Source organism: Sturnus vulgaris, chromosome 1 (genome assembly GCF_052056855.1).
Source record: "Sturnus vulgaris isolate bStuVul1 chromosome 1, bStuVul1.hap1, whole genome shotgun sequence".
Classification (NCBI taxonomy): Eukaryota; Metazoa; Chordata; class Aves; order Passeriformes; family Sturnidae; genus Sturnus; species Sturnus vulgaris.
In genome coordinates, this window is record NC_142243.1 from 47,795,272 (window position 1) to 47,820,842 (window position 25,571).

A 25,571-nucleotide genomic window follows, 5' to 3' on the forward strand; every position below is an offset into this window, starting at 1 on the left:
CTGCTAGGAAATTAGGATCCAGAGCCAAACTCTACGGATGACACATTACTCTCAGACCACAGTGAAACCCTTGACAAATCAGAAGGTATCTGAGCATTACTGCACAACAGGTAAAGCAGGGTGCAGATCTGGATTTGCCCGAAGGTTTGCATTTGGCTCTTTTCCAGGTGGCTACTATGGAGTAGATGTAGACACAGAGAAATTATGCATTAAAGAGTTTCCATAGAATTTATATATCTCCTATTTGTTAATTCCTTTGGAATTAGACATCTTGTACTGTAGGTTAGCTGCTTCCATTTTTAGATGGCTGAAACTGGCTGAGCAGAGAATGCTCTGGTAGGGTGCCGAAGTAATTACCAAGTCTATCACTGCTATTTATTTCTTTGTTTTATGCAGAATAAGGTGTGTGATTCTCTCTCGTGAATGACTGAAATGATTGTAGGGCTTGAACACTTTTCTTATATGGAAAGGCTTAGAGAATTGGGGTTGTGGAGTCTTGAGAAGAGCAGACTTTTGGGACACCTAATTGCAGCCTGTCAGTGCTTAAAGCAGACCTATGAGAAAGCTGGGAACAAATTTTTAGCATGATCTGTCACAACAGGAGTATGGGTTTGAAACTAAAAGTAGATAGATTTACACTAGATATAAAAAATAAATTTTTTACCATGAAGGTGGTGAAACAGAGGCACAGGTTGCCCAGAGAGGAGTCAGATGTCCCATCCCTGGAAATATACAAGGTCAAGTTGGATGGGACTCTAAGCATCCTGATCTAGTTGAAGATGTCCTTGCTCATTGAAGGGGGTTTGTACTACATGACCTTTAAAGGTCCCTTCCAACTCTAACTATTCAATATTTTCACTAGGAACTTCAAGCATCCTTTCCTGCTCCAACTGATTTGGACTCTAATTGCAGTTTAATATTCCTAAAAGTCTTACATACCACTTTTGCCACCACCAAGGGAATTAGTAGTTCTGAGGCAATCAAGGTCTCAAAGAGCTTATGACACGCATCACCCAGCAATGCATAGGTATTTGGCTCTCAACTCTTATTTTTATGGGGGAACATCCATCAGTTTTGCATGCAAGGTAATTTTTAAAATTTATCAGCTGAAATTAAACTGTCTATGGAATTTCAATAAGAACATTGTTCCTCTCCTTGTATCTTGGAGGACTTTTCCTTATTTAAGGACACTAGATCTAAAGAGAGAGCAAAGGCAGTACCAGTTACTCATATGTAAGAGCAGTATGATTTACCCTCTGTGCAGGTCTCTGGTTGCCCAGAGCACTCACATCCCATGTAGCATATGGCTCCCAGATTAGAAAAAAGTTCTTTGCCATGGTTCACACTTTTCCTCACTTATTCATTTGCCATATTGTAAGCAAATGCAGAACTGTACTCTTTTATTACACATAAAATCAATTGTAATAAAGTAGTATATCCCCCATGACACCTTTCTAAGGACTTTCTTCTGAAGAGAATTAGTGGCAGCTCTCGTACTGAGGTTCACCTGGTTCATTTTGTCACTCCCAAGGGAGGGCATCATACTAGGGAGAAATTTTATTCTTGAAGAGAAGGTGTTTTGCTCTGAGCACTTCCAGCAATGGAAAATGTAATACTGTCTTCAATGATAGCTGGCCTAGGATCTAAGTTGACATGAAGCAAGGTAATTCCTGAGAACTATGTGAAAGGATGGCATCATACCAGGTGAAGAGTTGCTTCAGAAACTGAGTAATCTAGAATAGATGTATAAAAACAAGCCCACCTAATCACATTTTGCTGAAGAGCAACTCATGGTTAAAAATAAGTGTGTTTGCCCTGCACAAGTCCAAAGAGCTCATGACCAGAAATAATGCTCTTATCTTAGCAGCACTGTATGAAGTTAGAGGACAAGACAAGGGCACTGCCAGTTGGAAGACAGCTACAACTGCTTTACCTCAAGTGGCTGTGGCATATCAGGCAGGTCACAAAGTCAACATGCAAAGTATAATGCAACATAAATTTATGCTAGTCAGCAATCCTACAGGAAGGGTTTGAAATCTATTTCCAGTGGTAAACTATGACAGATGTAATTTCTCCAGTAACTCTCCCCACAAAGAACAAGTCTGTCTTGTTGCTACTTCTGCTACTGCTGATGCAGACAAATTGTTTGATAAAGCTTCAGCAAGAACAGCACCTCTAAGAGAATAACAGATAACAATTAAGCAACTAAATTTTTCAGGGAGCTACCAAATTTTCTTCCTGAGGAGGCAAAGTGGGTTTAACCACAGGCTGGTTGAAGATGGTTAGAATTGAGTCCTCTGTTCACAGAAGGCTGGAGGGATAGGAAGTGGCACATCTACATGGTACTTTACAAGTGGTGTGGAGCCCAGATAGTAAGTCCTGCCAAGAGATGGGGAGTGTTAGTTTGTTCTCAGCACCATAGTAATTAAGTTTTCTGGTTTGCAGACATCTTGAAGAGGGAGCAGAGCTAATTCTCTTCTGATGGCAAAGATGATATGGTCATCTCTAGAACTGCCTCCTGAATAGAAACACCCATACCAGTGCCATGAGCATATCAGATGTCCCAAAGAGCCGAAAGGTAAAAAGTATTCTTCTTCATTATATGACTTCATAACAGAGAGACACACCAAATAAATACTTTAGAGTACTACAGTACCGTGGTCCTGCTTTTCTCAAGGATAACTGAGTCACCACAGCTTACGTCATGAGCAAGTTTTCCTACCTCTGCTGTGTGTTGCCTGGCTGTCATCTCCAAGATCATCTTCTCCTCCATAGGTCCGAATGGGGGATCGGGCATAGGAATGCTTTTGGATAAGGCTCTCCATACTTTCTCTGTAAAAGGAAACAACCTAGTGTATCAATACCTTCCTAAACAGCATCCTAACTCGTTAACGTAAATTCAGTGCCTTTTCCTGTTCAGATCACACAGGCTCTCCAAAGTTACTTAACAAAAGACTTACCTCATAGTACGACATTGGAAATGCCAGATTTGACCTGCCTTTTTTAGTATTGTGAATCACCGCTTACCAGCTTCTTCAGCAGAGTGAACTTTCTACTGTGTTTCCTGGATGTGGTCTCAGACACTGAATATCAGACCAGCACTCATCATAAATTTGAAAATGCAAACTCTGCAGTTATTTGTGCTGAGTGATGAATCTGGGTTCAAAGAGACACCTGTGGTTCATCTCCTTTCAAACAAGCTTTTGTATTGCACATGACCACCTCATTTGCTGCTCTCCCCCTTTTCTGAAAGCGGGGGCAAAGATAGGTGTGTCCAGAGACAACTCAGCTCTGACTATGCTCTCTCAGCATCGGAGTCGAGGGCAGTTCATAGCAGGAAGTCTGCAGATACTACCGATCTCATGCCACATCTATTCTGGGAGGTTAGATGTGTCTGCCAGGCCCCTGCCTCACTGGTAGCACAAAGCACTGAACTCACCCAAACCATTTTTAAATAGAAGGAAGGCATATCTGGACGATAAGCCTTAGTAGTTTGTAAGGAAGATCCAACCTTTCACATTCCAAGCATATTTCCGTGTAAGTAGGTGGCATTACACCAAAGATGAAAATGACCTAGGCACATTTCCAAAATGGCTTTGACCTTCTGTTCCTGTTTAAGAAATCTAAGTAGCAATAGTTGTTTAAATCTGCTACTTGATGAAGGTTTTGCCTGAATTTACCATTTGTCCATTCATACTTGCTAATGCCCTTTGCTTAGAGAGTGTGCCTGTTCCAGAAATTCCAAGGAAAAATATTTTTCAAGTAACATGATAAATCACAATGGCACATGTTTTCCTTTTCTACAGAAAGTCCATTATGGTCATTTTGTCCTTGGTCTATCACTGGCATCATTACTTATGCTAGTGTCTCAAAAAAAATAAATAAAAAGAGGATCTTATCAAAGTGATTTACTTGTGTCAGGATTGGAAGTGGACTGAAAGCAATGGCAGTTCTTACATAGAGGATGATATAATTGGATTACTGCCTTTTAAGTGATTGAAAACAGTAGGCATATTAGGGCCATCTCGAAGAAGATTTTCCAAAGAAAAAGACAGATGGCATTGTTTACGTTATATGCTGAATGCCTCTTGAAACATAAGGCTTTCTTCAGAATGTGAAATGCAAAGAATTTTACTTGACCAAAAGGGCTAATTCAAATGAGTACAGCATAACAGAATAACAAATTAGACCAGTGTTGTCTGAGTGATTTAAATACTGGTATATAAACATATTCATAATCAAAGAATGACTAGTCTATTAAGGTCTGAAAAATTAATTTAATATAGGTTATTGTCTGTATTGTCTCTTTTGACTTTATTTCTAGTAAAGTTCTGCTTAAAAAGGCAGAGATTACAACATGCAGTAATATCCTGATGCAACAGAAACAGTGCAGGCTGTAGTTTTAGCACAGAGGGCCAATTTCACCTCTAAAACATTGGATCCAATGGCGGCTTGAGGATAAACTCACCCCAATAAATTTACATTTGAATTACCTACAGGGATTTAAAGCTAAATCAAATGCCCACAATTATTGCAGACTAAATTCTTTCCAGATGGGTTTGTATGCTAGACAGAGAACTCTATTATTCTATATGAGTTTCTTCTTTTAAAGGAAGAAGAGAGATGACTTCTTAGTGAACCCTGAATCTGCAAAGTTTGAAACCAGGGAACTTTGTGGTAGATTTATTTATTTATTTTATGATGTAGTGTTGCAGATAGTATGCAAAAGGTTTTGGAAGATTAATCTCATTCATCGGCACAAGAGGCAAAGTTTTTTATGACAGAGGAATGTGGAAACTTGGAGCAGGGAAAGCAACTAATCTCACAGAAACAGTTCCTTTTGTGCAGCTGAGATTCAATATTCAAGACTGTACGAGCTTATCTTGACTAACCACATTGGTTGTTTATGCTATAATCACAAAACACATACTGAATTTTCATTTTAGAGGTTGGTTGAAGCTATGACTCTCATCATGACTGCAAAGCATTGAGATTCACACCAGAATTTAGGCACCTGCCCCCACAGCCTTCAGGTGGCCCCTCTTCTTCCTGCATATACTTCATGTAAACCTCCAAGCAGACCTACAAAATGCAAAAGGCTGAGCACACCTAAGTGTGCAAAAGGAAACAGGGAAAAAAAAAAACCTGGTGTGTTTTCTCCACTCATAAAACCTATCTCTGAGTTATCCTCCAAGCTCTGTTTCTTTCACTTAGAAAAACAAGAGCAGAAGTCTGTACTTAGATTTCTTTCCTTCCCCTTGTGTTTCAAAGAAAAAGGGTGTGGTGGCCTCTGCACCATGCTGCAATATTCCATCCTCAGAGAACATCACTTGGAGTCTGGATAGAGAAGACAGAAGTTACAACTCATTTAATCTACAAAAACATTTGGAGTTTCCCACATAGGTTGGAAAGAGGACACTAACCTCCACCACCCTTTAAAGACAGAAGTGCCTTAGGACTTACTTCAATGCAGATACATAGGAGGAAGCAAAACTTGTAACAAGACTTAAGTGCCTGTGAAATCTAGTTAAAAATGCAGGAACAAAGCTGGCAATCTGGAACACAGATTCCTTCTTATATCCTTATTTCCACTGGGTACAAAAGGACTTACATCTAAAAATCTTTCTGAAAATTCTCTTTATGGAAGTATGAACCCTTTAGTTTATCCCAAATATAGTGCTCTGGAGAGTGGATTAATAAAATACTTTTTTAAAGTCCCAAAATATTACACTAAAACTACTAAAAGTGAAATACATTATTACCTCTGGCTTTATAGTTCTGTATGCAACATCAGATATTTCAATGTGGCTCAAAGGATTTATGGAAATAATTTTATAAATTAGTTTTTGCCACTTTATGATTCTATGCTCGGTTTCAAAAAATAGAGTGAAGAGTACGGTGGAGGTTTTTTAAAAGCTGTCTTTGCATATTTTTCAGCACTGTTCCACAGTAAAGAGTCTGAAGAACAAAGTGACTTCCAGTTGCTCAATACTCAACTTTTGTCCTTCTGTTGTTTTGTTTGTGATAAGACTTGTTATCTAATACTGAGACCTAACAATTTTTACCTTTTAATGTGTCTTAGAACTCCACAGTTTCTTCTATTAGCAAGAAAGTAGCATTAAACTTTGTTCTGAGAGAGATCACAAGTTGCCAATTGAATAAAGATGTTTTCTTTCTGTCAAATATTTTTGTGTGGTTTACCAACAAGTTTCAATCTTCCACGCTATTCTTCAACTCACAGATATCTTGGAAACACCCAGAGAAGAGGGGAAAGCATGCACATACACACAATATATTACTATGATTAAGCTGTGCAATGTGTACAACTGGATAATAGTAGAAGATGACAAGCTGGAGAAGAACAAGTTAGGGACTGAAGCTGCTTGAGAAAAAGGATCCATGTGCCAAATGGAAAGGAAAAAACTAAGCTCATATTGGCAAGCACACCCTCAGAGAAGATGCTGAGGAAGGACAAATGTGAAGAGAGATAATAGGAAAAGGAGCTCAGGCTGATCCCAATAATTGCGTTCCAGCCGAAGCACACTTTGAGCCCAGCCCTGTCAACAAACCTTATTATGAATGAAGCACTTGTCTCCTTTGTCCAAGAAATAAAACAGCAAAATTTGAACCTGAAATCAAAGCATGTGAAAGGCTGAGAGAATTCATCAATTAGAAAGGGTTTAGGGTACACAGGGAACATCTGACTATTCTGCAGATTCTAACCTCATGATTAAACATTTCACTTTTGCCTCTTCTGGCAACTGATTCCAAAACTAAACTTCTGCCTAGGGATGCTTTAAGTCTTACAATTCTAAGCTGAGTCTTTGGCCTTGTTTAGCTAACAGTGCCCCGTATGTACAGAGCGGCCTCGGAGGACCAAAAAAAGATGGGAAAATCCTGATATAACTGACAAATGATTCACTAACACTTTACAGACCAAACCCAAGATTTGCTATGGATTTGAACTAGGAGAAGGTGGAAAACAAAGTAGCTGAGGCTCTGTGTGAGGGTACTCACTTTCTTCTGTTGTCAACCCAGATTATCAACATTCTCTCAGGGGATGATAAAGTCCCAGATTACCCTGAGCAGGATCTTTAATCAAGATGAAAGAACAGGGCTTCTTTGTAGGTGGGAGCAGGCATCTCTGATGTCATTTCTTCTGCTCCTTTTGCTATTACTCTACTTCAGCTGTACATGCACAGCAGCCTGATGATCACCATGACACTGATTCTGAATTTGGCAGAAAGGAGATGGAAATGGGAAGCCTACCTTCTCCCTTTGGGACAAGAATACTTAAGACAATATATTTAGTGTTGGTGAAAGTCTCAGAAAAGCTGATTCATAAGTAGCTTGCTGGAAAACCAGGGCATCTAGTATCTATGTTAGATCTATACCATGGCTACAAAGAGGATGAAGTTTGATGTAAGGGGCAGCCAACCCTTCCAAGTGGAAGCCAGGTTCAAACTTCTTTGAAGACAACACACTGAAATCAAACTGTGGTGAGAAAGAGCAAGTGGCTGAGCCAGACACCCTGAACTTATGGTCTTCTTCACAAGTTACTGTTCCAGGAATGATTACAAGAGGTAAAAAATTCAGAGCAGAGCTGAGAAGCCTCTTAGTATTAACCTCCTTTTTTTTACTCCATGCTATCCAGGTGCTAGGTATGCAGAAAGGTAAGGATATTTCTAGAATCTGCTCCCTGTTCCTGGTGTCATGGGGTTTGCTTTTTTCCACTTTTTTTCTTGTTCTTTGCAAGGAAAGGCAATGTCAATTAAAAAAAAAAAAAAGAAGAAAACAAGAAGGAAAATAATAAAACAGTAAAACTGACAATCGTGTTTTGCTTGGCCATTCAGTCCAACACAAAGAAAAATACAGAACAGGATATAAAGTGTATGAATTATCAGTTTGCAGCCTGAATGACTTCTTTAGTTCTACATTTCAAAGGTTTCCTTTTTTTTTGTAGCTGCCAGTTAGTATGTTTGGAAGAAAGCCCAGATAACAGAAGATGTCAGAAGTGAGGTGAGGTGAAGACAGATGGAATAAATGGGCTGAGAAGGCACAAAAATAACCTTGTCGGAAGTCGCACTGTAGTAGAAAATTTTTTAAGGGGAAAGATGACTAATTTGTCCAAGACACAAGTGCTAAAAACAAGTCTGTTAAAAAAAAAACAAAAAAATCAACTAAACAAAAAAACCCCACCCAACGAATAAAACTCGCCCCAAAAAACCAACAAAAACTACTCACCTCCCAAAAAACCAAAACGACATAGCAGGAAGAACAAATACATTTCTGTAACAGCAGCTACAAGTGACAACTTATGCTGTCAGAACCACTGTTCAGATATCACTCAGGCTTTATGTTCCTGTGGCTTTTATTTGCTATTTTATATATGTGCAAACATACAGACATATTAATTTTCTACATATGCTCTTACTGGTCGATGAATATTAGAAGCTAACCATAGGAACATAGTTCAGGTTTGTGGATGGTCCATGGTATAGACCAAATCCTTGAGCAGAACAAAGTAGTTCTGTTCCACTGCTTAGATTAAAACGGAACCAACCAGGGACTAAACACGGCCCACAGGCTACAGTGGCTCATGCGACCTGGCTCAGAAGCTAATCCACAGTCCCAAAACATTTTCACACAAGGTCAAAATTGCTGGGCAAGTGTTGGATGGATGCATTACTGCAAGAATATATACAAGAAAGAAGGAAAATGAGTCTTAAATTATAAAAAATCCAGAGTTTGATGACAGTAGAAGAACACGTGTACCTCACAATTATGCTTACTGTCACCCTCTCAGTAAAAATGCAGGACATATAAATGAGCTGTAATATGCATGGATGTGACAAAGCCCGGCTGAAGCCATGGCATGGGAAAAGTAATGACATTTATGAAGGGGCATGAAGCTATCAATATACTCACCCCACTTGTCTCAACTGCAAATAAAAATGAGAAAACTATCTTACATAGCCAGCCCCATGGAGTTCCACTTCACCCAGTAGAGTAACCATTTCATTCTGACTGCAACCAAATGATGACAGGTGAGTACAGAAAAGTCCTGTGAAGTTGTTGGGAGAATTCCCTGGAAAACTTTCTCTGGGGTGGAAACCATAGATCTAATTTGACATCATCCCCACCTGTTATGCACACACTACATCTGCGTGAGGTGAGTGGAAACAACTAGAATAATATACTATTTATACTATTTTGCACAAGTAAGAAGATAGAGAACAGAAAACCTAAGTGGAAAATGAGCCAGAGTATGAATGCTTAAAAACTTGTGAACTGAAGAGGATTTAAGTGGCACAGGGGGCTTTCTGCTGGGTGAAAAGGAGCAGTTGCCTGGCTAACAACAAGCCAAGTCAGATGAATCAAATTTGAAGGGAATAATTCAGGTGTTTAAGCATAGGCAGATAGTGCTTTCAAGATTTGCTAAGGCATCCAAGCCCCCTGGAGTGTTCTGGAAGGGATAATGCAGAAAATACAGACAATCCACCCACCCATCTGGAGTAGCAGCTAAAGGCTGGGGTAACCCCAGCAACATCTGGAATGGCACTAGATACCAGGAGTTTAGATGCCAGAATCCTTGGTATTTCTTCCTAAATTCGGACTTCTTTTCTTCTCTCAACCTAAACATCAGAGATGATATCTCATGGCTGGTTACTGACATTCACAGACTGACAACTAGCTGAGAATAAAAGATCAGCTGGCAGTTTGACTAATTGGTGAACTATGCAAAGTCCAACTAAACCATGGATGTGGGGGCAGGTCATAGAGCATGCATGTATTTCTGGCTGCTGGTAGGGGGCTTTCAAGAGTATGGGAAGTTCTTCTAGACCAGCAGTAGAAAATAGGAATGGGGCAGAAGGCAGCTCTGTAGGGTGAGCAGGGAAGGGATGGCAGAGAGGATGGCTGCACTCAGCTCATCACTGAGCACGTGGCTTTGACTGATCCTTCAGCAGGCAAGTGCCCCTAATCCAGCCATTAGCATGAGCTTTGCTTATAGACTTGTAAGCCAGCATGGTGTATTTCCACATCTCAGAGATGAAGCTCCTCAGGGGAAAATCTGGAATTTTATTACCATGCAAATCCAATTGGGATCTGCTCTCTAACTTCTCCATCCCCCCATCCTTCCCTTCTCTGCCTAAAAATTACTTGGATGTGCAACCACACTTTTCCACATTTCCTCTTGAAGTATCCCAGAAGCATTATTGGACTTGTGCAGATGGGTATACTCATTTAACTCTCTCCTTAATAGTTAAAAATTCACACCCCACATTTGCCCAATGCATACTTGGCTCCAGCTCCTGAAATTATCACCTTTTTCATTGGATTTTTTGAATGGTACATAATCATGATGGTTTTATTTATCTATTTATTTTTAACAGGCTAATTCTTCACAACAAATCAAAAGATAAATTCAGACTCAGGATGAAAAGAATTCATCTGTTGAGTTCTGTCTCTGCATCCTTTATGCCTCTGGCAGTTTTTTTGTCAGCAGAAATGCCTTAATACTCCATCTGGCATTCCATAGTCCACAACACAGCTCCACATTCTGGTAATTGCTACTAAATGTTCCATTTTTTCGTTCACAACCACTGTGGGAGCCTTTTTATAGTAGAGGAGACGTAAATACCATGTAAAAAGATCAAAAGGTGAGTCAGACTTATCTAAATCACAGTAGCCCCAGATAAAGTCTGCCCCATTGCTATAAATAGATTACCACAAGTAATGTAGGGAAAGGGTTGATTGTAAAAGGAACCTTGCATCCTACAAAAAATTCAGTATATACCAAACCCACCAAAGATTTTTTCAATACTTAAAAGCCTTGCATTTAGCTCTGAGTACAAGGCAACCATTCCATGATATTTAGACAGTGAGAAAAGAGAAAACACAGAGCATTCAAAGTTTTGCTGCTTCCTACCGTCTCTACTGCAAATTTCACTATCTTTACATATATTATTTCAACTCCAACAGATGCAATGCCAACAGATTTAATCCTAAAGGCATTTGCAGCTTGAATTTCTTACATAAGGATCGTAAATCTAGAATGAGAAGCCTGAAATCGTTAAAGTCACATATTTATAAAATCATATTCAATTAGGTTAAAAAAGTGCAATTTCTGTCATCATGTCATAAAAAGATGTGTTTTTCTCTCAGATCTACTATAAAGAAAAGCTCCCTATATTGTTACAGATAGAGGCTGTTTTCAATCAGTTACAAGAAGCAATCCAATTACTGGATGGTTTAGTGCAGTAACTGACTCCAGACTAATTTAATTTCTTTAGGTCTCTAAAGATCAATTGATCTGATTTGTTTCCCTCCCCAAAGGCTGTTTAGGAAAAAGCAGGCTTAAATACTTGGAAATGAAATACAAAGCTCTGTGTGCTTTCACACTACTTAGGTCATTTGGCAAAGCTGGAACTCAGGATAAATGAGTGCTGTCTTGGACCCAGCATCATGGGATGCTTTACGGGAGGCCATTAAGATCACCATGCCGCACTGTAGATTACACACATACGTGCTGAGTGTACGCCTGCTGAGGGAGCAGTGCAGGGAAAGTATTTCCACATTTTCTAGAGAACTATTCCATTTTCAAGAACTGTGCAAGTGTGTTTTGGCCTTCACAGTTTTTTCCCTGGAAAATAAGTATTTTTCTCCAGCAGTGATCTTATAGTTGCCAATTAGACTGAGCAAGAGTCATGCTGTACTATTCAAGATTCACCTATTTGCAATTAAAGTTGCAATCGACATCAAATAAGAAATACTTCCTGCTGTCATATCTCCCTTTGCTATTTCCTTTGCTTTGTTTCAGATTTCTTTAAGTTATTTTGCTGGTGCTAAGATGAAATCTATAGAACCAGTGGGCATTTAGAGAATTATGTCCTCCTATGCCTGAGTATTTTAACAGCAGAATCAAATAAACCCTTTGATATTTCTGCACCATTTTTATAACTTAGGCAATTCTCAAACAATCTCTCACCAGCCCACTTGCATGTTACACTTTTGTCATCTCATGACTTGATATGTTGTGAAGAAGGTTTTGAATTTTAAAAACTATTGCAATAGTAATCAGGGCTAAGCTTTCTAATTTAATTCAAAATCAGATCTGACCCAAACTTGGGCTCTCAAATCCAGAGTTTTAATGTAAGTTTAATACTTTTCATATTCTGTTTCTTGCATTTATTGTAGGCTTCACGTTTGTCTGCCTTATCTTTCATGGCAACATTTTTGCCTGAGCTCGGCTGCCTGTCTCAGGCTCCATTCTTATACTTATCAATAAACAAAAGGGCACTGCAGCTTATGCTCAGCATTTCTGACTCCATGCCATGTGCTGTTATAATAAGATGTCCTCTGGAAAAATTCCCTTCATATCCAGCACCACGATAGTCAGTTCGTCCAGCACAGAGGTAACTAAGTTTTTCTCCCAGCTTATCTGTTCAGACTCTTTCCACCCTTGCAAAGCCGTGTGGTTAGATGTCTCCTGTCTGTAAAACAAGGAAACCTCTTCTGACAGGTCCTTCTTTGACTATTTATTGCATATTAACCTGAGCTTTGGATGTTGTTTACCTCAGTATTCTGTCAATACAGCAGGCCATGCTATTTTATTAAATTTACCTCTTTTTTTGTTTTCATTTTCAATAAGGCTTTCGCTTAAGAAACAATTTTCAACAACTTTGCAAATGTGCACTGCTGCCTACAAGCTTTCTTTCCCCATACTACTGTTCTTTTACCCATTTACAAGAGATCACTTATGATCCAGTCACTAGTAAGATGCAAAGGATACAACTATTTCCCATCCATAGGCCTGCTTAGATAGGTGTACTTTTGAAGTGCTATAGAGGCTCTCTAGCTCTGTGGTTATGACTTAATTGAGCAGTTTGTCCCCTGTATGCACCTGTGAAAAATGATTCACAGATACATCTGGATATCTCCATATAGGAGCCTGGAGGGTTTTGACCTCTCCAAACTTTCTTTCATGATTGTGTGCTCATAGGAAAAACTGGATGTGCTATATCCATCTCCATCGAGTTCTCTTCCAGCTTAAAGGACACGAGCAGCTTAATTTGCTTCATTTGCCAAGTTATTTGACACATAAAAATGTGACATGCTGGAAAGCTACCAAGAGATTGAAGTTTATTTCCTAACTCAGCTCTGGGTTAATTCTTCTCTTTCTATGGCAGCAGTTGCTTGTAATAAGCTGTACATATACAAAACAGTTTCCAGATAAAGCTTTCCCCTGATGCAGCTTGTAATAGAACTTTGGTGAAACAAAAATGGCATCTTTGTTGTCAGAGTGGGAGTTATGGGAGTCATCCTGATGGCAGTAATTAATAATTTGATGTCTGGGACTGCTGAAGTGAATTTTGGGAGCTCTCCTCTCTCTTTTCCACTATGTTGAGCAGTCGGGAGCTGTAAAGATGTTTTTCACAGGACCACTGCCCTTGTTTCCCATTGACTCAATTCACAGCTCTCAACAGGATTAAATGGCACGATAAGAAAAAAGCTTTTCATTCTGAAGTTGTAAAACTGACCCTCTTCCCCCATGAAGAAGCCCCCTGAGGAAGACAAATACATTGGCCCCAACTGGAACAGATGTCAAAACTCAAAACAGCTCTTTCTTCATAAAGTTTGAAAGCATTTTTAAAGGATGTGGAGGAGTCTTACTATATGCAGCAAGAAAATGTTAAAATGCACAGGTTCTCAGGAGTTGAAAGGATGCTTTTCCTACAAACCCTCTCTTCTCTTTATCTTATCTGCATGGAAAGTAAACCGAAAGTCCCCATTACCTCTCGATATCAGTGAGTCTGGAAGAGTCACGGAATCCTTTAGCAAAAGGGTTGCTGTCAATTTTCAACTTGGTTATCTGGGAACACAGAAAAGAGCAACATTACACGAATACAGTGTTAGGGTACTGCAGTGTACAAAGTGTTAACCAATCCATCCCCTGTGACTTCGCTGCTAATTTTATCCCCGTGCCCTGTGTGTATGCACTGCTCCTGAGCAGCAAAAGCTGAGGAGGCAAACCAGGGTGCACTGCACATACGGCAGGGGAAGGACCAAAGCCTTCCTGTTACCCAGAGCAGAAGGAGCCCACCCATGACAGCATTACAGCTTTTACAGCTTCCAAATACTTTACCAGCATCAGTCAGGTTGTCTTTTCCAAAAGCAGCACAAATGACTCTGCTAACAGCTGAGCCTGCTTGGTGGAGCTGCACATCAACCAATACAAACTCAAGCGACCTGGAGCTGTGGCTTCACATCCCTACCAGTTTGGGTTTTTCTGGGATGAAAATGTTCTCAGCTAGGCCTACCAGCCACCACATAGTGGCAGTTTAACTGGTTTTGTATGAAAAGAGGCTGAGGAAGGGAAGGAAAAATGTGGCGTAAACTCAGATTTAAAGTGACAGAGCTTGGATTGAAGGAGTAACCCTACTGAAACTATCACAGTCTTGAAAAAACACAGATCATGAATAGAAACTTTCTTCCCTTCTTCAAAGGTAGCCATAAACCTGGCCAGTCATCCCTTCCATTTTGACTGCACAACCCACTGACCAGGAATCCCTCCTGCCCCAAAACATCTGAGCTCCCCTTTGTGGTGAAACTTTTCAGGCATATGGCGGTAGCTTTCAATTTTTTTCTTTGAGGACCAGGAAAAATAAATGCACCTTTGTTCTTGTGAAATTTTCTATCTATCCAACCAATTTAGATTTGGTGAATAAAATCTGAGACATCATTGTGATATTTGGATTTTCTAGCCATACTTCTTCCAAGAGCTAAAAATAAAATTGTAAGTGGGAGTTAGAGTTTTATGAGAGAAAACACAGGACCATCCTGCAGGATAGTGAATGCCACCAACTCTAGCTTAAGCCCATGAAAATCAACAGCCTTCAACATTTCATATTAAGGGGCTGTGTCAGCCTGACTTCCCTCAAAAAAAGCCTGTATCAAGGAAGCTACAACCTCATTTTTAATAGCTGTGGCTCAAAACTCAGGAAAAAAAAGAGGATATTTTCCAAATCCTGAAACAATGAAACAGTCTCATCAAATAAATATATTCCAAAATGGGGTGGCTTCTTCCTCAAAATAAAAAAAAAGAAAAAAGAGGAGAAATACATCTTTATATAAAATATTAAAAAAAAGAGGACAACGGGACCCCACTTTTAATTCTGAGAAAGAGGTCTTCTGAGCAAAATACAGAGAGGAAGGGACATGCTGGCAAAGGGAAATTCTGAGTTTTTAATTAACGGTCTGCCACTGGTCAAACACCATGGATGTGAGTGCTGGTGGAGGGCTGGAGGCTGTCTCATCGCTCAGGTACAACTGCTGGAAAAAACCTTGAAGCCTTGTCACAAGGACCTTGAAACAGCTCAGAAAGTTGATTATGGGCTCATTCTATTTCCAAGACATCCATAAGCCCTCAGCTCATGGTGATGTTGCATAGTGCCTCACATCCTGTGAAGATTTTTATGGCAGCATTTTGAAAACCACCTTGAAAAAAGACAAGCTCTAACTAGTTCCATTGACTGAGATCACCGACACACCAAGCCAACTGCACTACAGAACAATAAGGATGTCTATTCATCTCTTGAGCATATTTTCACCAATCAAACTTCCATCTTCCCGATATTAAAGTTTTGGTATGACATCACAGGAGAAATTTTAGTATCCACCAAAGCCAGATGAGGCTCACAATCATTTATGGCCATATTTTTCCTGAGAGACTGTCTCACAAACAATCAGAGAACATCTGCTAGAAAGCATTTTAAAATGAAATCTGACCTACAATTCAACTCTGTGGCAGTGGTTTGACTGTTTAAATAAATGCATGCCCTTTAAATCTTAAATTATGAGATAGTTTGTTGAAAGTGTAATGTATTTAGCTTTTATCTAATAACCTCCAGAAATGTAATCAATCCCTCCTTAAAACAGTTCTGAAAGAAATGGCAAAAATGAAAAAAGGCTCCATTTTCATTAGTCATAAATAAAATGACAACATCAACCTCTAGGGGTTCCGGAGATGTTCCATTGAGAAATTTTCCAGGACTTCAATGTATGTGCTTTGGAAAGGTTAGTTTAGGAAGGTTAGTTTACATCTCTAGTGTATCATTGGTAGACACAAATCCATCCTACAGAAATAAATTCTGGGTTTAGCTGTTTTTGTGCCTGTTATGGTTTTGCTTTTGGTTTCTAAAGAAAGTTACATGGAAAAATCTAACTGCCTGTCCAAACATTATTTTCTTGAGATTGCCAGGTGCTGAGTACATTTTCTACAGCATTCAGATACAAATCTAAGTCTAAATCAATACATTAAAGCTTTAAAGCAGGATGTGGGGTCTGTCCTAAGGACTGACTTAATACTACTAATATTATCTTCAGAGCTTTCTTGGCACCCTATGCATTCATTTCATTTTATTCATAACATTTCAAAATTGGTTTTGCTTCATATTAGGAAATGCCTACTTCTTTAAATAATCCAGCAGGTACATTAACTCTGTGATGCTGCCTGCTCAAATATTTGGACAGTGCCTATATTTTTCTGAATTCTTAGTTCGTGAGGGAACCAAGGAGCAAAATAGGTGAATTTTTTTAGAAGTACCATAGTCAGTGAACCCTCAAAGGACACTCTGATTCACACTGAAGGCAACAACATATTTCCACTGACTTAAATATTAAAGGCCAATCCACCATCAAGCAGAGCCTCTGTTCTCTGATTGTTTATAGACTTCCTAAAATTACTCATTAGCAATCCATTGTTATGATCTCCTCCATTTTGTATATATTATTCACTGGCATGCAAATTGAAATTCAGACATCTGGATGTAATCTGGGCAGCCTCTGAAAAGCATATCTCTGAGTGATTTTCCCTATGTTTGAGCTTTACAGCTTAATTAGTCAACTTTTTAAGCCCATGAAATCATCAGGTGCAAACTAGAATCTCTCTCAGCTCATAGCTTGTGGCATGAAAGATCATGGCAAATAAGAACGGTTCTTTAATGAGCTATAATTAGAAAATGACTAAATGTTAATATGCAAGCAGCTTTGTATAGACAGAGGAGAAGACAAAAGAAAGCCTCTTACTTGCCATTTTTTACTCTCATGAATAATCCTTACAGCTCTTTGAAGTCTGTACTACTACTATATATTCAGGAATTACTCATGAATGTGAATAAGATTGGCATGGAAAAGTAGGTTAAGGCAGAAATTTTCCTAGTTTAGATTGGGCAGAGGAAGTTTTCAGCAGTTACATCTGTTGAAATTAGCAACTCACCAATTGATTTTGGTAGGCAGTAACAGCAGTAAAAACTGTCTCTGGAAAGATGAATGTTCGGAACTCTTCTGATTTCAGATTTAGCAAAGAAGCTGTGTGATCCTTCTTCTTAATGATGTGGACCCTTGGCTGGTACTTGTGCATGGAGTTCAAAATGATCTGCAAGGAAGAATGTCAGAGCACTGTCCTGAGAGGAAGGTTGACAGGGCCCTCAAAGGCTATAAAACCATAATGGGGGGGAAAGATCTAATTAACACTGCAGGGGAAGTGTCTGAAATCTAACCAGCCAGGAGCTAGTTTTCAGAGCAAACTCTCCAGCTCCTTTGGGCAGTTCCAGGAAATGAAGGTGAAAAAGCCAGCGTCCCAGGAGCTAGCCTCCTCTCACTGCTAAGCCACTGGTAAACATGCATTTCTTGAGGTGTAAATACCTGTTCCTACAGGTGAGGTGTTTTACGTACAGAATTAGTCACTGCCAGAGTGTGCCCTGGTTGGCAGGTGTGAATATGTAACTACTGAAAGCTAATGGGCAAGAGTTCCCACTTGCGAAAATGCACAGGTGCAGAATGAAAACACTCACAAATCCCTCAGAAAAAAAAAAAAAGATGGAAAAAATTAGACCCATCCAAAAACCTACCAGCAGCAACACAAACTGTCTGACCAAAAGTAAAACTCCACGTAGCTTTCCACTGTGGCAAACCTTTAAAACAACCTGCTTCAGAGGTGCTCATCACCGCAGACTACCAAAAATGTGAGCAAGCAGGGAAACCAGTACTGAACCCCCAAATGACCAGGTTTTGCTATTCTATCCTCATTAATAATTGTTTACGAGCTCCCAAAACAATTCTAAACCTAAGGTACTAACCAACCAATTTCAACATTCACTGGAGTCAAACCAAGAGTCCCCCTTGCTTCAGTTACCGCTGGCTGGAGGCCTGTTTGGTGGCCTCTAACCACAGTATTACAATATAAGAATTAAATACAGAGCTCAGCTCACACCAGCCCTTGTTTTGGATATAATCACAGTCACAAGACAAAATTGGCAATGGTGTGGGTGGTTCTATTTTGCAGGGGCCATAACGACATTACAGTCTGCTCTGTACATCTGGAATAGCTAATGTGCATTCCTCAGGAAGTGTTAATTTCAGCTGAAACATAGCAGGAGTGGTGCAGTATTTCATGCTAAGTCAATGAGAAAGGTTGCACATTGCATTGGAGTGGAGAGCTTAGAGACAGCTCTATCATGGCTACAATTTCCATCAGTGTTTTTCTTTGCTGCTTCTTTGGGGCCAAATATTGCCAAGACTCACACTGGGATTTTGTGGAGAGGCACACAGCAACAAGACAGACATTACAATGACAGTGAACCATCATCCTGAAAGTGTTGTATGTTTGCTTTAACCAGCTCGGGTCCTTTTCCAAAGCACTTCACCATTTTATATAGGAACACATACAACCATGGACCTTGCCTTTAACACCCTTAGTATTTTTGTCTCTCTTTGTAAAATTTTGTCTTGCCATCCTAGTTACTTGGAGTGCTCTAAACATATGGAAAAGACATTTTAAAGCAGGGTGTGTGGATGGTAATGAGCTTACTGAGGGGTTGCTGCACAGATCTTGGTGCTTTCCATTGCCTTTCATGGCCATGATATCCACACCAAGGCAAGCAGCAGTCAGGAAGGAGGAAAAAGCTGAGAGCAGCTCTCATACATGCCCTTTCCTTTCACTCCTCTCTGAATGCAAACTGTGATAAAGGAACTACATTTCTCAAACAAGACCATGTAATCCCTTATGAAAGTTTTCCAAAAAACTGAGTGCACATAAATTACATCCCTTATCATGGTACTCTATATTCCTCGTTCCCACCAGAGACAAGTCTGGTCATTCATGTACAAAACAAGTTCTGAATGTAGCCAGGAGGTCATAAAAGACCCATGACCAAGGTAAACGTCACCATTTTCTTCATGTGAGGGTCTGTATGTGTAGTTCTCCACCTGCACCCCCACACAAGCTGCTGATGACACACAAAGACACTTCTTAATATCTGTGCAACATCTTGTGTTATGACAATATAAAAAACAGCCCAAAGGAGTTAGATCCACAAGATATTTCCTCACAGAGTAGCCTCCAAGAGCGGCCTTAAAGTCCAAGCCGTCCCCTCCTGTATGTGTAGCTATTAGAAAATCCCTTATGCCAGTCCAGTGACAATCCTGCTGGCATGTCCCAAGAGATACATCAGGTGCCCATATACTCATGGCAGCCCCCTTGCACACACTTGCTGGCAGCCACAGGCCCCCAGCCACCCCATCCACCTTTGTGCTAGCAGCCTGAGTCAGGATACCTCCTTACAGGATCCTGATTGCTGTAAGGTCAGACAGGTTTGTAGGCATCTGGCTCCCACTGGCTATAGACCAGTCACCAGAGGCAATCTGGATGCCAGCTGCAAAATTTCAAGGCGGTTTTGAATTCAGGAACTGTGCTGTGAATGCCACTTTCATATTCACCAAATAATAGCATTACCATATAAAGTTTTCTTTCTGAAAGCACAAAGGTTCCTAACTTCTGCCTGGTTGAATAAAAAAACTTGGGCATAACTCCTTGTGGCTATTTCACACCCCCTGCTTTCACAGTTATTTATTAAACCCGTTCACAGCTTTGAGTTTGATTTTGCGTAGATTCGTGTGTTTGAGTAAGTGCCAAAAAACAATTACAATAATGTATACACTCATGGCTCACCTCACCGTAAACAAAAAATGATGGCACTCCAATAAAGGGCAATGAAAAGTCCTAAAGAAAGCACTCTGTGTGAAAAATATCACTAAAAAACCATGGGGAAAATGTCACATTCATAAATATTTCACAGTCAGAAAAATAGCAATTATTTGCTTGGCTGTAAAAATCTAGAGATAGAAGCCATTTCCTTCCTGTGGTAAGGATATCTGAAAATGTTTCCATGGAGTGAGCTGTATGCCATGCACACAGAGATAAGACCTGTGCCTGGGGCTTGAGGAGAATATGTGCATAACTCTGGGGTTACACATGCTGCTGAAGGTACACAATCAGAAATGCTTGCCAACTCCAAAAGCCTCAGAATAAGAAAAAACAAATATATGCTAGAACAAATAAATGTCTCTCTTCTCCACAGATTCCTTTTCAGGAAGTGAACCACCCTACAAATAAACCACAATTGCCTTAACACCCAAAACTGTTTTCTGGATGGTGAAGAAAGCAAGCAACTAGAACAAACTGGAATCAGGTTGGATCCATTTTCCCTACCTGTAACTAGTATTTAAAGGCGTCTTTTGGGTCATTCAAACTTCCTCAGGAACCAGCATGCCTTATCCAACATAATTAAAAAGTGAAGATTGGCTCTTTCAAACTGAAGGAAGATATTTCAGAAGGTGCTGCAATTCTCTTCTTCTCTTCATGCACACGAGTTCAGAAATGTCAGGAGCCATAGAACAGTGAGCCCTCCTTAAAGGCTCCAGAGGACTGATTTCTTCCTTAACTCTACTGATCATCCAATGATGGCATTTACATAGCTTCAGTAAGGAAGCACATAAAACCTGACATCCTAATTTGGAACATAAATTCCCACAAAATATTAAAAAGAGAGTGCTCTTTGAAGGAGTAACACCTGTCACTTGAATCTTAACTCAGGATCAAGCCTTCAAGGTGTATCCTTAACTGAACACACAAAACTTTCCATTATCACTGGCTGTCCAGAGCCTTTGTGTAAAGGATGTGATTAACCTCTGCTTCTCTGGAAATTAATGGGAAGGCTGCAGCTCAAACACTACAGATCTTTTTCTCCTGCTGCCTATATTTGAGACAATTACATCTTCTTGCTCTGCCACTTGTCTCTGTTCCCGACAGCTCCTCAGACCTACTTCTTCTTCCCACTCCTCTGGACTTCTGGGAACTGCAGCTCTCCTAACTAGTTTGCAATATACTGATGCGAGCCCTTTATTAGAGACACACATGGCCCCTGTTATGATGAAAAATGCTTCTTTTTAAGTGCTCACGTGTACTGCACTATCATCACTTGGTGATAGAGCCCACAAATCTTCAGCTTTGCCCTTCTACAGATTATGAAATAAAAGAAAGAAAAAAGGGAAAACCATTTTGCACTAGTCCTGAAAGGAACAAAGATGGGTACTGGGTTCAAGAACAATATACTCATAGATGGATCTCTACAAAAGAACAACACAGAGGCATCTATCTGATCTTTCTTTTGTTTATTTCTTTGGGGTGTTCAGCTATTTTTGATACTGTTATTTTAGGGATGTATTTTAAATTATCATGGCTGTGGTTCAATTCTCAGTTCTTGATATTAGTGAAAATTCTCTTTTGGGTGAGAAACATTTGCACAGAACACAGCTGAGACAAATGGTCATTGTCTCCCACAGTCCCAGCAATAAATACCACACTAGGAAAGGGATTTCTGATGCACTGTATATTCTACAATTATGCAGCAGAAAGAATTAGTTGCCCCTACATGTGCTTTAGAATTCAAAATCATTCCTGTCTTCTCAGCCTCATTTACTAACACTACGTTTATGCTTATTCTTCTGAACTGAATGTCCCTGTTCTCAGCCAACAATTCTTTCCAATCTGTCCCCTTGCTCCTTCTGCCTTCCCTGAGAGAATCACTAAGCCCAGAGGCAACAATTTTAGCTCTTTCTTTACAATTTGGAAGCCCTACTTAGTAGTTCCTGCACTTTACAGGCACTTTTAGGGAGAGAACAGGGCAGATTATACCTATTCTTACTGCCTGCCACTAGGCAGTCACATAACTAAAGGAGTTGTCCCCTCTGATGGAGCATAGCAGGATGCTATGGCAAGCAGTTCTGAATCCTATTTACCATCTTCCAGCCTCAGGATTTGTGACAACAAACTGGCACCAGTCAGAGCTGGGACCTGTCTCTTTCAGAGGCCCAAGCCCACCCTGTGGCACCTTAACTTGTAGTTAGCCTACAGTTATTTCAGGGGCAATTGAGACACACTTATGTTTTATAATTCTATAGACCATGCTTTGGTGTCAGGTCAGTATTTTCTTCTGACTCTGAGCCCATGCTGTGATGAGTCTGGAAGTGAAACAGCTCTTATTGACAGACCCAACCCTAACAGGTGGCCTGAAGTGGCCTGTAGGGAGCTTCCAAGCACACATAACAAACCCAAGCACATGGGTTTGCTGGCCATGACACGTGGCAGAACATACTGCCAAGTCACAGCAAAATGCAAGCAGAAGCACAACAAAATGCTCATCTGCCTTCCTTCTATCCCTTGCTCTGATGCTTAACTCCACCCTGAACTTGTCCCTGATGGATGTTCTGCTTCTAATGGAAGTAGGAGCATGATTTGAACCATTGATCCAGGCTCTACCTTATGAAATACTGCAGAAAATCCTGACTTTGAAAGTTGTGTGTTCCTCAACAAGAAGAGCTGGCTAAAAGACGTGTAACGTGGAGGCCATGGCAGCCTTTCCTTTCCCCATGGCAGTCTCTCTCCCATTTACCCCTGTGGCACAAGCAAGCAATTCCTTTGGTAATTTCCCTTTCCCACCCACAGAGCTACTCACATGGCCATGCTGATCCAACTCGTTGTTGGTGAGTTTGACTTTTTCAAAGGACACCATCTGCTTCAGCAGTTGCTCTCCTGTGAACGGGGAGTCAGGGTGCACATACAACCTAAAAAACACAGGGAAAATGCCTGCTCAAGATAAAATCTCATCTCTGGGCCTGTGTGTGGGCACCACCTCTGCATGAAATTAAAATGCACATGTCATTTTGCCTTCGGGATACACAGTGGTTTCACAGGCATGGACTTCCTGAGAGCTTAGGGCAGTACAAAACTGCTGCTAGACCATGACACCATCTCCCCCAAATTAATGAATTCCTGAAATAAAGCTATTCATGAAGGACAGTAAAGCAGATGACTTATTTAATTCACTGGAACATAATTGAGAATCCTGTGTCTGACTGCTAGACTGCTCCTTAACCATACCTATTATTTTATCCCACTATCTAAAATGGAGACATTAACATTCCCTGTTGTGTCTTTTCCTAAATGAAAAATTGATCATGTCTTTCCCCACAGCTGTACTAACAAGCGCTTAAAATAACAATGACTACAACCCCAAGAGAAAAAACATGGTGTCATTACAGAGATAATGGGGGAATGCAGATAAAAATGCATTTTTCTTTATATGTAACATTAAGCCATGATAATGATTTTAACCTGCACTCGATCACACATTCACTGTGGTGACATCTGTTTATAAGAGGTTGAAGGCTGCAGTCCAGCACAGTGGTCTGACATGAAAAATTAGTTGCAGCTCTGTTATTAACAATCCAACACTTGGGAAATTAAGCAGAAGAAAAGAAAGCAGGAAGACATGCAGACACAATAAAATATACATTATGACTACACTAATTACAAGTGCCATGCTATTTAAGAGCAATGATTTTATAGGAATAATGTATTGCTGAAAATTATTAACTCGACTGTTCTTTTGTGATGGCAAATTAAGAGCTGGGCTAGATCTTCAGCTAGTGCAAACCAGCCCTATTTTGCTGCTGCCTGCATTGGTTATCACTCACTGAGGGCCTGACTCTCATTTTGGGCCATGTCTTTGGCCACATAGATTTCTTCCATTAGGTGGGTGGGGCAGCACTGAGCTTCCAGGTTAGATAGATAAACATTTGCCCTTGTTGTTGAGCTTTCGAATGGATAAACCACTAAACAGTAGGGCGTAACTCTCCAAAATAGAGCACCATGATTCCTAATCACGGAATGCCCATACAAAAGACACTGAGGAGAACAGCCCTGTTGCTCAAAGAGGAAGGAGATTTGATCCTCTATTCTGTTTTTGCGAGCAGAATCCCCAAGAGAGAGCAAAAGTAAAGTTTTACCAGCACAGCTTGCCTCAGATGTGCAAGATGTTTTCCTTACTTTGATCCAAAGGGCAGCTTGGCTGCTCTAGCTATGTCCATGGGAGGGATGTTGAGCCAGGATTTCTGTCACAATAAATATTCCTAGCATGCAGGCATCCTCACTGCTATCAACTCTGCTCATTGCACTGCAAAGCTCATAAAAAACGATGATGTATCTGAAATCCTAAGACCTGGAATCATGTTATGTCAAAAGAATCTTAGCTCTCATGAAAACTAAGTATGCCTCCCTCTAAGAAACTGGACATTTCAATATTTAGAGCTCTGATTTGGAGAAGGCAAAACAAAGAGAATCCCAAACATGCCCTGCAATTTTTCAGCCAGCCTTGTGATATCTCTCTTTTTTTTTTTTTTTTCTCCTTTTTGGAGCCTGACTCCTAATTCTGAGTGTCTGGATAGCTAATAATGTTTACTGTGATCACAGAGTGCCAGACTCAGCAAGGTTTGGGACCAAGAAGCTAAAGGATTTCAAATATGTGTGGGGAATAAGTACAGACCTCCCTGTGCTGAAAGGTTGAGCACAATTGTTTTACACCATCAATGGTTAATGCTTGGCACTGCTTTAAAACTACCAAGTGCCTGTAAGCAGAATGCTAAGAAGAAAGTCTCTGAAGGATGGGCACTAGAATTTCAGTTACTGAAAAGCAGTAATAGACCTTACTTTTCTTTACCCATTTGCTACACCCCAACAATCCCACTGCAGCATAGGGTTCTACCTGGTGAGCTACACCTATTTCCCACACTTCTCCCACAGCCCAAGATTGCACACCTGAAAAAAGAGGATTGAACACTTGATACAGTGATTTCTGAAGCAGAAGTTGTTGGCAAGACCACAAGTGCACACAAACAAACAGGCCAGTGAGATAAATGTGTTCATTTCAGCATAGCAGAAAGCAGAGCAGACGAGGCTCTCCCAGAAGCCTGCCTGAGATCTGCTGCCTAAGGCCAGCCAGATGCGAGGGGCTCCTCGCTTTGATTCACAAAGGATTTAGGAGACATATTGGGGTGTGAATTTGCTACGCAGTACATAATGTTTCATGATATACGCAAAGTTTGGGTACTGCTTCTTTCTTGTGTATTTTGGAATGCAACACTGCACTCCCTCTATTTAGTTTAACAGATGGTTAGGTCCCCCACAAACCCCATGCATGCTACTTTTATTTACCATAATGTCTCAAATATTTTTCAAAATATAATATCTTTCAAAGGTTTCCTGCCTAGAGTTCTCCATAAGTCTGTAAACACTAAGTTCATTAAACAAATTATTTTGACAAATACAGTTTGAAAAAATATAGTAACAAGCTTTTGAGGGAAAGAAATGAGGCAAAAAAGGAAGAAGAGCA

The 25,571-nt window shown here is 40.2% G+C and overlaps 1 protein-coding gene across 1 annotated transcript in view; it reads right to left on the bottom strand.

Annotated features, from left to right (window-relative positions):
• The window catches only part of TBX20 (T-box transcription factor 20), a 39,426-nt gene that overhangs the window by 7,123 nt on the left and 6,732 nt on the right, over positions 1–25,571 (bottom strand). Inside the window, exons 7-10 of the mRNA XM_088160808.1 lie at positions 22,857–22,965; positions 17,279–17,437; positions 13,797–13,873; positions 2,723–2,832 (exon numbers count right to left, since the gene is read on the bottom strand). Of these exons, the coding sequence (XP_088016934.1) occupies positions 2,723–2,832; positions 13,797–13,873; positions 17,279–17,437; positions 22,857–22,965 (455 nt within the window). The remainder of the gene's footprint in view (positions 1–2,722; positions 2,833–13,796; positions 13,874–17,278; positions 17,438–22,856; positions 22,966–25,571) is intronic.